We start from the raw sequence: 12,991 nt of genomic DNA, 5'->3' as shown, positions 1-12,991 counted from the left end.
CCTAGTCTATGGTTAAAAGTTTTCACTGTATATATTAAAGTGGCCACTTTTCTTTTTGAGACAGGGTCTTACTATGTTGCCTAGATGGGTCTTGAACTCCTGGCCTCAAGTGATCCTTTTGTCTAAGTCTCCCAAGTAGCTAGGACTATAGGCATTCAGCCCAAATCTTTTGTTTTTTGGAGGGGGGAAGGGGAGAACTTTTGACATAAAGGCAAGTTGATTTTCAAGCTAGCCTACTGCTCCAAAATAATTGTAGTATCTAAAATGCATATTTTAAGGTTGAAATGCTCTCCAGGTTGCCCTCAGAACCCCAAGGGTTAGGTAATTTTCATGTGTATAATATAATATACTACTAATTGGTGGTTACTAAAGAAACTTTGGTACCAAGGAAAAGAGATCATATCAGTTCCTATTTCAAGTCCTATGGAGAGGAACAGGACAACCCATTTGGATCTCAGTTCTATTGGTTGCTGATTATTTGCATTTTCTGTACTTACACATAGGTAAGTTTGTAATACTTTGGTGACAAAATACATTTTTAAGATCTGGGGTGAGTTTGACTCGTGTAATCATTATCAAAGGTTCTTATCTTGACTAGCTGCTTTGTGGGGAAAAGAAGTGTAGTTAACATTCCATGGAGTTAAGCAAAGAGAGAGATCGCTTTTAGGAATAACCCAGTATTGCTCGCAGTTAGTTATCACTTCTCTGTTATGTGATGTGTTTGAAAAGCTATGTGTAGGTACACGGTACTCTAAAGAGCATGGCTGCCAGAAACTGCTTTCCTGCTTCTGAGTTGATAATGGATGACTTCATCTTACAGCATTATTGAATTTGCCACCTAAATTAGAGCCATAACCAGGCAATGCACATTCCTACATCAATATGAGCAAGTTATGATATCAGGAACATACAATTTTGGAAGTCTGAGAGTACAAAATGTTTTTTTAAAATTGAAGATTAAATTTATTAGAGCATCTTGGGTGTTTTGCATCATCTCTCAAACTCTTGTTAGACCAACTGACTTATGGAAAGGAATTTGTCATATATAGGAGAAAACTTATTTTAAATCAGTGGGGAGAAATTTTTTAAGCAACTTCCATAGGAATAATTGGCTATTCAATTGGAAAATGTTTTAAATCAAGTTAGATTCCTACTTCACAACATAGGCAAATGAGTTTCAGAAGGACTAACATGCCAAGCAAAAACAATTTGTTAAAGTATTAGGAAGATGTCGAAAAAGCACTCATAAGCAAGATACAAAACCAAGAATCCAAAAGAGAAGGGAGTGACACATTGACCTATATTCATGTTTAAACCTTCTGGAAGACCCTTGTCTTCCAAGGTAAAAGGTAAGATACAGACCAGGTAAAAGATTTGCAATATATAAAGTATCTATATTACATATATACACATATATATATTGCATATATATGTACATAAGCTTTTTAAATGAATAAAGCATATGAGGATATAAGCAAAGGCAATTCAACTGAGAAATACAAGTGACTCATGAAAGAAAAGGTCCTCCAACAGTGAGGCATATTTTACCCATCATCTGTGTAGGCAAACAGTAGGCAACAGTGTGCAACATGTGAAGAAATAAGACTTGAAGTTATCTGGGGGTGGAGGCTGAAGGGAAATTTGGAAGTCTTGGTGTCAAAATTTAAATACTGTGCTTTCTTTGACATAGCTCTTCTTGGATAAATACTTAAGCATGTTCAGAAAGAATTATATATGAAGATGTTTAATACGTTTATAATAAAAATTGGAAAGACATAAATGTTCATGAAGGAATGATTAAATAGATTGTGGAGTATTATGTAAGAGTCAAAGAGAAGGAGTTACAGTTATACATACTAATAGGAAAGTTATGAAATCACTGAGTGGAAACAAGTATTTAGTTTAATATTGCACAAGAGTGTAACTTACATACAGTATGGTCTCATTTATTTAAAAACCTCATAAAACAACACTGTAACTTGCTGTTTATATTCACATATGGAATGCATGGGGAAAGGTCATACATCAAAGGAGCAATGGCCATCTCTTGTTTTCTCTGAAGAAGGTGATTGGATAAGGCGGCCTGAATGGTCTTTCACTTGTACTTGTTCTTTGAGAACTAATTTATGAAAAAGACACCCTCTTACAGAAGGTGTTACTTATGCAGCTAAATTGTAAACAAAGCAAAGCTGCCTTGTGAGATGATTTGGGGCCACCCATTCTTCTGGTTTTCTCACTGTGCTTCTGTGTCTTTCATCACTTAGGCTGGTCCACTTAAACACTCCCGGCCACATAGCTCTTCAAGTGAAACTGGCTAAGTGTGAAGTGAAACTGCTAATTGTTCATAAACTTACTATCTTATAACCAGTGAGCAAAAACTTACTATTTTATGCCATTTGGTCATTCCCTTTGTATGAGCAGTAACTGGAAAAGAGAGTTATTTTCAAGCACTTTTGGATCAATATTTATTCTGAAATGTCAGGGTACCTTGGTAAAAATGTCAAAATGTTAAAACTGAAGCCTTTTTTTTTTCCTTACTAGAAAGTAAAAATGGCATGTATTTGTAACTAGATTCAAGTCCAATACATTGGATTAAAATTTCTGCCAAATATTCTTAACATCTTTCTAGTTTTAGCAATAACAATATATTACTTTCACATTTAAAAAAATACCATAATAATTGTGCAAGGCAAGTGTGTGAAAAACTTATCTTCATTCTACACTTTAGTAAATTCAGGCTAAACCATCAAAGTAACCAGAATTAAGTTTAGGGTTCAAGTTTTCTGAACCCTAAGTTCTTATTCCCTCTAGAGAATAAGAGGGAATTTTCCACAAACTATATACATTTTCTTAAATCTTCTAACAGTGCTAAAACTGCAAATTTTATTTGTGAGGATTGTAGCATTTAAGAAGGTGGGTAAAATTCCATTTAGAAAAAGGTGAAATTTAGTTTAACAAGAAATGAATTTGAACTGTGAATAAAGAAGAAACTCTCCTCTTGCATTGAGGGTTTGGAAAAATAAAATTTTGGTCTATCACAAAATAAATGTTCATTTGTACATGAGAAAGGAATTCTCCACACTGTTCTGTTTTTAAATGGATCTGGCATTGCTCTTTCACTATGAAAATGGATTCTAAGTCCTAAGCCATAGTCTAAAGGAATCATATATTAATTTTTCAATGCCTGAACTTGAGACATTCTAAGGTTGTATTATTCCTGTACCCAATAATATTTTTACACAAAAAATTTCTGCTGTATGTTTTCCGGCTTTATGAAAACAAAGCTTACATTTCACTATATCTTAAGTCAAAGTCATCTGAATGTATCTTAAAATTCTCTAAGTTCAGTTAAGTACTAAAATAACAAATGTCATTTATCCTATACTAGCATTTACTATAGCTTACAGCTCAGTAACTCAGTAGAACACTGTGAAACTGCATGCAGCTACAAACATCCATGTTGAATTTCCTGGAATAAATGATCAAAATAAATGTCAGAGGTGCTGATTTCATTGTAATGTCTGCTGACCGTCATCACTCATAGAAACCATAAAAAAAGCACGCGACGTTTTCCTCCTTGGAATTGTCAGACCTGCTTCTGAAAATCGGTGGTTGAAACTGTATGCTGTGTCCCTGTCTTTAAATTCCTACGGGGAAGTAAGTCTGTAGCCCTCAGTCTGTACTGAACCGACCAGGGCAGCGCCAAAGATAAGATGGGAGCTCTGCAAAGGCAAGTTATAGAATAACAGAGAACAGAGGACATCGGGAATGTGATGAAATGAGGCACCCATCTGCCTGGTGTGCAAAAATACAAAGCTACCCTCCCATTTGCTTTTTGTGTGTGTGTGGGGGGGGGTACTGAGGTTTGAACTCAGGGCCTACACCTTGAGCCACTCCACCAGCCCTATTTTTGTGAAGGGTTTTTCAGCTAGGATCTCGAGAACTATTTGCCTGGGCTGGCTTCGAACCGCAATCCCCCTTATCTCTGCCTCCTAAGTAGCTAGGATTACAGGCGTGAGCCACCAGCGCCCGGGTCCCATCTGCTTTAGATAGTGCCTTTGCCTGCTTTGCTGTCACTATTTGGGAGTGAACAGGTTTGAAAATTCGAGGGTGCCATTAGTTCGGGAAAATAACAGGTTTAGTATATATTTTAATCACGTTTAGACGACATAAAAGGCAGATTTTTAGGTGAGCCACTATCCCAACACTAGCCAGCCAACTTCACAGGAGAAAAGGGCAAATGATGCTATTTTTTCAGGTTTGGGAAAATCTATTTTCGCTCTTTAAAAAGACGAAAGGTATCGCAGGGGCAATGAGGCCTGGAACGAGGCGGCTAGGTTTTAGACGCTTTAGGAATTTCCTAAACTGCCAGAAATTCCGAGCTTTCAAGTGACACCTAAGCCGCAGTTTAGCTGCTCTTATCTGGCAGGAAACAAAATACCACCGATAAGAGAATGAGATAGCCATTCTCTTTCCTTGCACTATGTCGAGATTCTTCCAAGTTCCATCACTGGTGCACGCAGGATGCTCCAATTCTTCCACACCTGGGTCACCATGGCTAGGGCGCTTGGGCTCGTCTTGCCCTGTCCTTGCCTGTCTCCGCGGCGAGAGCCACCTCTTCAGCGCTCGTCCTAGGAGGTGCGTTTATGCCTGGCATGGATTGAGATAGCCAGGACCTCAGAAGCCCAATGACACCAGAAAAGAAGCTCCCTGGGGCACAAGAACCTCTAGCAATATGCTCAGGAATTGCAGGAGCAAACCGTAGCTTTCACTGCACTCCAGCTAACCGAGAGGAAAATACAGGGCGCGGCACAGTGGCCTGTCCCGCCTAGCCGCGCGGGGTGAAATTTCCGGCACCCGGGCCAGCTAAGACACAGGATTTGCACCGCAGCCTCTCAGCTCCCGGAGTCGGAGCCCAGCGCTCCAGGCGGCTTCTCCAATTTCTCCCCTAAGTGCGAAGGAAATCGCCCTTTTTGCTCCGTTACTGCAAGGCCAGAAGATCTGGGAGCTGCACCCGGCTGGGGAGGACTCGGCGGGCCGGGGGGCTCCCCGGCGAGGCCCTGGCGGTGGCTTTTCTGCGAGGGGTTAATAGCAGCTCCCGCGGCCCGGCGGGCGCGGACGCTTCCTCTCCGCGCGCCCGGGAACATGAATAGCGCGCCGGCAGGATGTTCGCCGGCCTGGCCCGGCAGTCAGGAAACATGAGAAGGCCTCGGTATTCCTGTTCCCGGGCCGCGCGCGCCTGTCTGGGTAAATAAAGCCGAGACGACGGCGGTGGCGGCGGTGAGCGCGCTGGAGCCCGCGCGGAAAACATGCGGCGGGGATGGGAGTGCGCCTAGCCTCGAGGCGGGACAGCCAGCTGCCCTGCCGCCGGCCGCAGGCCCAGCCGCCCCAGGTACAACTGTCGCGTCGCGGCGTCCCCTCTGGGAGGGACCACCGCACGCGAGTCTGGCTCTGGCTTTCGCATCGCTCTTTCCCTCTGCCTTGAGCACCCACGCTCTTCCCTCCCTCCCCTCACCTTTTTCCGAGGTCCCCTGGTGGGGACGCCCCCAGGTGGCTGCCAAGGCTGGCCCAAGGGTCTGCGAAGAGTCTGGGAGCCCACCTGGCCGAGCTTCCTTTGCGTTACAATTCTTCGTGGGCGTTGGGCGGGGCACTGCCGCAGGGAGTGAGCTCCCCAGCACAGTTTGGAGTGATTCAGGGTAAGTGGGGCGCTCGAGAGCCGAAAAAGGGCACTAGGGACCCCTCGTGGGAGTCCAGGGAGGGTAGGAGGGCAGATCACAGCCCCCCCCCCCGACCCACTGTAATAGTTCGAGCTCTCAGACTTGTGCCACCTCCTGCCACCTCGCTTGCTGCCTGCAAACTCAGACGGTACAGGGGTTGTGTAGTTGTCCTCTGGGTGGAAAGGGTCCGAGATGGCAAACGTCGCCGTGGCCTCGCTAGGAAAATCACGCCCGTTTGGAATGGGACGAGGTGGAGGGACTGGGGAAGGTTGTCTTGCACAAGGAAAGCAGCGCGAACGCAAGTCACTACACGCACTGATTGAAAAAGAAAACAAGACTAGAACAGGGACACGAGTACCGAAATTTGCTTTGACACTTAACGCTGAGGCAGTGTGCACACCCCAGTCACTTACCTGTCTGCATGGGAGGACTCAGTCCTGGGGGACACGCGGCGGCCCACAAAGGTCTGACCTCACCTTCCACACGAATGCTAATGGTCGCCGTCGTTTAGTTGCTGTGGCCACGGCTCTGTCGCGCGTGGCCTCTGCGGCGGTGGCCAGAGGGCGGGGCAGGGGGTGTTGGCGAGTGTAAGCGCGGCGAGGCTGTGTGTGTGTGTGTGTGTGTGTGTGTGTGCGTGTGCGTGTGCGTGTGCGTGTGTGTGTGTGCGTGTGTGTTTGGAGGGAGCAGCAGAGAGGGCGCTGGTAGTGTTCGGGAACTACCAGAAGCCGTAAGTCAGGAGATGGGGGCTGTAAAGCGGCTGTTCCGCTGCAGCGCGGGCTCGCTCCTGACGCCCGCAGGTAGCAGACGGAGGTCCCGCTGCAGTTTACTCCGGAGACAAGCTGCAGGCTTTTCCGTACCCCGCGGACAGTCAGCGGGGTGCACCGACAGCTAGGCTTCTTGTTTTAGATTTTGGTATCTTTAAGCCTTTGAAATGGGCTTGATGCCGGGGTCTTGCGCCCGCATTGAGGAAGAGCACAGCACTGGCTACACTAACCCCCGGGATTCGGCACCAGGCGCCGTCGACCTGCCTGGGCGCCCGGGAACTGGCTAGGAGATAATAGGAAGACTTAGAGAATGTGGTGTATTTAAAACTGACGCCACATAACTTTCTAGCTGTGGAGTTCACTCCTAAAACTTTCTCCTCTTACCCCAACCCCGGGGGACTTTAGCCGAAAGACGCGGGTCTTTCACCCAAACCATACAGGATCAAAACAAACAAACAAAAAAATCAAACACACGAACACCTCTGAAAGCACGCGACTGGGACTCATTTACTGGACCTTACTGATGCAGTTGCTCATATTATCCCAAATATTCCCTTCCAACACCTCCCGACACCCCGAGTGAGGGCTGCAAGAGGCTTTAGCCTTCTGTTGTGATTAAAGAACACGCGGTGCCTCTTGCCCATCTTGCTATGGTATCCCGAGTGTGCTTCTCTTCGTCCTCCTACTTAATTACTCCGGGTTGAAGTTCCTGGAGGTAGGGATGGGAGCTTGATCGTCTGGGCAAGAAGAGCTGGGACTAGTCCCGGGATTGCACAGTGTGTGCGTGGGCGTTGGGAGGGTGGATGGGGGACAGCCAGGTGGGGAGAGGCGGGCGATTTCTGGTCCAGAAGCAGCAGTGCCGCTCCGCCCCTCGGCTCCGCAGCCCCGTGCCCCTGCCAAGTTCAGGGCCTCGGACCTTCAGGAATCTGAGCACTGTCAGTGAGTAACGTGATGCCCTTTCCTCTTCTAGAACCCGAGCCCTGTTACGGAGCTCCTGGCGGCCCGGCCCCGAGGCGCAGCGGCCGCGCCGAGCATCCCAGCCAGCTCGCACCATGAACACCATTGTCTTCAACAAGCTCAGCGGCACCGTGCTTTTTGAGGACCGAAGTGCTCCAGAGCGGGATCGGGGTGGCCGGCCCTATGGCGGTGTCCTGGACAGTCCCCATGCCCGCCCCGACGTGGGCATCCCCGACGGCCCGCACCTCAAGGACAACCTTGGCCTGAGACACCGGAGGACCGGGTACGCAAATGCTCCCAGGGGTCCTGCCCGCCTGCATCCTGGAGGGGTGGAGGCGGCAAGTGGCGAGGGAATCAAATGGAAAGGACCTGCGGATAGGGAGGTCTGGAGTTTCCCCAAGAGGGCAAGGCTGAGCCTTCTGGCTCGCGCGTCCTTATCAAAAGGTGTAGCTTCCCAAAGTGGGGAATCAATTTCTTAGAACAGGTCAAAAGAGGCTTGCTGGATACTGAGTTGGAACTGTTGCTCAGTCCTTTGCTACCTTGACTTCAGGGGAGTCTCCTGTCCCCTCTCCCTACCTCGGGCACAGATGAGACAGAGCGGGATGCGTAGGAACGGGGCAGATCCAAGCAGATATAGATTCGCAAGTCAGGCCTAGGGGGACTTCCTCTTCTGTCGCCAGAGGCCTTCGCCTTGGCCTCCATCACTCCAGGCCTGAGATTAAGTGTTGAGAAGGTCAACGCCGGCAGGGCGTCCCGGGCGCGCGCAGCTCGGCGGGGCCCGCGGCGAGCCCGGAGGGGGAGCTTTCGGTTTAGCGGGGTAAAGGGGCTGTTGGGGGGTGGGAGCTCGCGGGTGGGCCATCTGCTCTGGCTGCGGGGACATGAAGGGCAGTCTCTGCCCAGCCAGATCCTGGCGGCTCCAGGAGCGGCCCGCGGGGGAGGTGGGGGGGACTTCCTGGCTGCCTCCACCTGAACGATTGCATCAGCTGCTTGTTCTGCGGCGTTGCTGGTTAGTAAAATAGAGATTAGGTTTCCTCAAAATATTACTACCAGTCGGTTCGGATGGAATTGCTCTTCAAAGTGTTTAAAGAGGCAGAAGCCCTGGAGGCAGCGGCGCAGGCGCGCAAGGTTCCCGGTGAGGCCCGGCGCGCGGTCTGCTGCGCGGCGACACCTCCCGGAGCCTCCCGGGAGCGCAGCATCCAACGCCCGGCTCCAGGCTTTTGATTGCTTCTGCCTTCTCCTTTGAATGTGCGTTTCCTCGGGTGTTTTAACTTTACCTGAAGGGAGGGACCATTCATACTTTTCATTTTCCCATAACATGAAAACGGCCCCTAGAGTCCTTTTTAGGTTCTGTATCCATCCACGAATCTGTCCTTTGAAAGTTTCCCCCTTTCCCAAAGAATGAAAGGAAATAGGAGAGAGCCCAAAGAGAGCTGGGTGGGCCATTATCCTCTGCTTTATTCCTCCCTCCGTCTAGTGAGCGACCTATTCCTAGACTACTGACAGCTGGAAGCGCGGGGAGCCAGGCAGGAGTTCCCTAAAGGGACGGTGGAGAGCCCTCGGGGAGCCCGCGGCCGACCTTCCCCCTACCCCTGGTGCCAGGGCCACTCGAGGTCTTGGTGCCAGCGGGCAAACAGTGGCAGACAGTTCGTCCTGTTGTCTAGATCTGCAGCTTGATTACCAGTTATCTTCAATCACTTAAACCCTCCTCCCCTAAACCTCTACCTTTGGTTACTGAGTTCAAGTTATCTCCCTTTCCAAGATTAACCTAGCATCTGCACCGACATATGATTCCCTGCGACAAGCAGGCTCTTTCAAAGAGAGATGCTGAGGAAACGACACACCCACACAGCACAGAAACTGTGGGACTTCCTTTGGAAGTAGGAGCGCATAGCAGAGCAGGGAACCCTTGGGTGCGGGGCGGGGCTTTGCGGCCATTCCCCACCCGCCCGGGGCTGTGGCCTCAGAAATGCCTACTAATATGGAGGGTCCCAGCACCCAGCCCCCAAACGGCGCAGCCCACCACGGCCTCTTCTTCTCTCCATGCTCCAGGGCCCGACAGAATGGCGGGAAGGTGAGGCACAAGCGGCAGGCCCTGCAAGATATGGCGCGGCCGCTCAAGCAGTGGCTTTACAAGCACCGTGACAACCCGTACCCCACCAAGACCGAGAAGATACTCTTGGCCCTCGGCTCGCAGATGACGCTAGTGCAGGTAATCGGGACTCATCGAGCCGGATCCGAGTCCCTTGGAGCGGCTGAAGACCAGGCACCCTTAGTATTTGTTGGTTCTCCCTGTGGTGAGAACCTGATGGAGCCTGATGCTCTGGCTTCTGCTGCTGAGGGTGACCAGGTGCAGAGTCCAGTTCTGGGAAAAGTGTTTCTGGATTTCTTCTCAACCCTATCACTGCAGTACTTTAACGGAACTTCATGGCACTTGATGCTGATACTTTTCTACTGGGCTTAAAGAGAAAAGGCAGGTTTCAGATTTCTGGTGGTTGGGTTACACAGTCAGGTGTAGGAAAATGGAGTTTGTTTCTTCTCTAATGGGAAAACACTAGCTTTGCCTAACATAATATAATTTGCTATTCCCCCAAACATGGTGTTGTAGAGCAGTTGTTATCAACATTTTATAGGTGACAGAACCAAGGTGCATGAAGTGTAAGGGGGAGAGGCAGGCCTGGAAATAAAAACAAAACAAAACAAAAATGTAATTCAAGATCAAATGCCTTTTCCATAACACCATAGTTTTCTTTAATAAATATAGTGGCACAAGATTTTATGGATGTGAAGAAAACACAAAGAAGAGAAGCTGGGAAGTTTTATATGTACATTACAGTAGCAATTTCACAAATGTACATTATGGTCAACTTACAAATGACTGCATTTGGGAAATTTTGGACATACAATAAGAGGGAAAGTAAATTTAAAAAAAATTCATCTAATAAAATAAAAATTACTTTCTAGAGCGTTTAAAATGTTTATTTAGGGATTACTGCAAAGTTTGATAAAGCATGAAAGTAGTCTTTGGGCTTATTAAAATTCTTATATGCATTTTTCTGCTTATTTTCAGAATACAATTATAGAGAAAAATGTTTTCTTTTAACGAGAAATGGGTATTAATAGTGACTGTCTGCAGCCCTGAAAGGAAAAATTGATTTCACCTTCTTGACTTTATATCTATTTAACATAAAACTATGAACCTTTCAATGATTTACAAAAGTAGTTCCTAAATAAATTATTGCCATAGAAAAATGACATGAAAATAAACAAAATTTTAGTTTAAATAGATATCCTACTTATTTTGACCACACAGTAATTTGTAGTTTTTGATTATTTTTCAGTGATGTCATCCATAAAATGTTACATGGTTTTGGTTGACTATATGACTTCCTATCTAATGCTTGCCATTCTTTCATACATAAAGCAAAAAAATCAATATATTTTAGAATATTTTTGATTATGAAAGGTAACATTTGTCATTAAATTATTTATAATAATAGGTCATACCCCTGTAAAATGATTTCCAAATTTTACTGTAAATGAAATTAGTTTCTTAAACTTTAAAGTGATAAATAGAAAAAGGTGCAATGTATAGAATTACCAAGAAACCTTATATATAATCCAGTTTGGATCCAATTCTTTTCGATTAAGCACAATGGTATGTTGATGTAAAATATATATACTTGTAATACATATATCTATACACATACACATATATCTATTTTTTATATTGGGGCTTATATAAGTCAGACATAATTAAACATCCAAAGCAAATTTTGACTGTGGAAGATTGTGTAAATTATAGAAGTATTTTGTCCTTCTGGGGAAGAACTATAAAGCTGTGGTCTGAGTAATGCTTTCGATCCTTGCAAATTAATGAGTCAGATTCTGCTGTGACTGAGCTTCTCCTGTGGGGTCAGGCTTCCTGGGAGGGTGATCACATCATGGGGTTCACCCCAGGGCCTGGCACCTTGTATATAGTGAACTATGCCTACAGGTTTATAGAGCGAATGGCTTCCTTTTGGGAATTACATCGCTCATCACGTGCCTTTCCAGAATATCTTTCTGCCAACTAATGAATGACTTGCATTCTAAGATGTTCTGGTTTTTCTAATTTTTTTTTTCAGTCCTGGGGTTTGAATTCAAGGCCTTGAATGCTTACTAGGCAGGCATTCTACCACTTAAATCACTCCACCATCCCAAGTTTTAAAACCCACCCTATTTTAGAGAATAAGCAGCAGAAAGAGTATTATCTTTAGTACTATCTGATGGTTCTGTAGGACAAGCACAAGTGTAGTTCATTTAATTTTCAAAATATCTGGAAATATGTCATCATCTATGTCTGTGGAAAATATGGAGTACTTCCATTATTTCTGTCTGAACTCTTACTTATTGGCTACAGGGCCTTCTATCTCCCATTTCTCATGGCTTATATTAACAAGTTGTCAGCATAAATGCTTTATTCCTCTACTATAAAAATATCTTATATTTTGGGGATTTATTTTACATTTAGCATTTTCCTCATAGTGTGTGTCAGATTTTTCATACAAGGTAATTTTTGCTTTTACTTTGTGACTCTTAGGTTGATAAGAAAAAGAATGAAACATGGTCAGTAAGCAATATCCCATGAAACCTAGAAATAAAAAGATGGAAATATTCTTTAAAGCTTGAAAAAAGGTACAGAATCTCTGAAGACATTAATCTACGCCTAAATTTCTTTCTGGAAAGTGAAACAGAAAAATGTATATACAACTTTCACTTAATTCTCTCACTTGGTGGCAGTTTGTCCCAATTTGCTATAACTATATGTAACTCATTTGCATTATCAACCTAGCATCTTTTTAATGAGATGAGCATCTTATTAAAATTACCAGGGAGATGGCTTCTGTGTTTGCATACTTAGATATTAATCAAGCAAACTTCTCTGTGCTTGGCTTCCATAGCTGACCCTTGTTCAGATATTATAAAAGTATGCTACATACTTTCAAATAGAAACAGCTTTATTGTGGAATAATACAAGGAAATATGGGATTGGGGTTTTGTACTATTGTAGAATAAGAGCTTACCAAGGAGTAAATATTGGAGTTAGAACTTCTGCCTTTTATAAAACAAGTTTCAAATTCCTGTGATGTGTCCATGTAGTCTTTTTCTTTTTTTCTTTTTTTCTTTGTGGTACTGGGGTTTGAACTCCGGGCCTTCACCTTAAGCCACTCCGCTAGCCCTATATTCTGATGAAATTTTTCAAGATAGGGTCTTGTGAACTATTTGCCCACGTTGGCTTGGAACCACGATCCTCTGATCGTTGCCTCCTGAGTAGCTAGGATTACAGGTGTAAGCCACAAGCACCTGGCCCATTGTACTCTTTGGTTAAAACTGCTGTGTGGCAGGATTGTCCCCTATGTTGCAATGACTGTTTTAGTGAGGAATTGAGGACTTCTGCTGTGATGATCCTTAGCAATCGCAAGGCTGGTAGCAACTGCTAAATATTCAAACCAAATCACAGAGTGATTTTTATACATTAGTCCAAGTGTTAGACTACATGGTCCAGAGGCGAGG

At 45.4% G+C, this 12,991-nt stretch overlaps 1 protein-coding gene and 2 long non-coding RNA genes across 8 annotated transcripts in view; 1 reads left to right on the top strand and 2 right to left on the bottom strand.

Moving 5' to 3' along the window:
• Nucleotides 1-5,631, bottom strand: part of LOC141417483 (uncharacterized) — a 40,242-nt gene extending 34,611 nt beyond the window's left edge. Inside the window, exon 1 of one of the 2 annotated variants that reach the window (XR_012442060.1) lies at nt 5,516-5,631. This is a non-coding gene — a long non-coding RNA (uncharacterized lncRNA). The remainder of the gene's footprint in view (nt 1-5,515) is intronic. The other variant, XR_012442061.1, reaches the window with a different exon arrangement.
• Nucleotides 1-6,415, bottom strand: part of LOC141417482 (uncharacterized) — a 70,742-nt gene extending 64,327 nt beyond the window's left edge. Inside the window, exon 1 of the long non-coding RNA XR_012442059.1 lies at nt 6,131-6,415. This is a non-coding gene — a long non-coding RNA (uncharacterized lncRNA). The remainder of the gene's footprint in view (nt 1-6,130) is intronic.
• Mkx (mohawk homeobox) overlaps nt 4,458-12,991 on the top strand; it is a 68,979-nt gene continuing 60,445 nt past the window's right edge. Inside the window, exons 1-3 of one of the 5 annotated variants that reach the window (XM_074056314.1) lie at nt 4,458-5,392; nt 7,452-7,721; nt 9,488-9,647. In XM_074056314.1, the coding sequence (XP_073912415.1) occupies nt 7,534-7,721; nt 9,488-9,647 (348 nt within the window). In that variant the 5' untranslated portion in view covers nt 4,458-5,392; nt 7,452-7,533. Of the gene's footprint in view, nt 5,393-5,561; nt 5,697-6,548; nt 7,197-7,451; nt 7,722-9,487; nt 9,648-12,991 lie in introns of those variants that run through there. The other 4 variants (XM_074056317.1, XM_020153908.2, XM_074056315.1 and 1 more) reach the window with 4 other exon arrangements.

The sequence above is a fragment of the Castor canadensis genome, chromosome 15 (genome assembly GCF_047511655.1).
Source record: "Castor canadensis chromosome 15, mCasCan1.hap1v2, whole genome shotgun sequence".
Taxonomy (NCBI): Eukaryota; Metazoa; Chordata; class Mammalia; order Rodentia; family Castoridae; genus Castor; species Castor canadensis.
The sequence above is the reverse complement of the archived record's forward strand: the minus strand, read 5'-3'. Positions and strand labels throughout refer to the sequence as shown.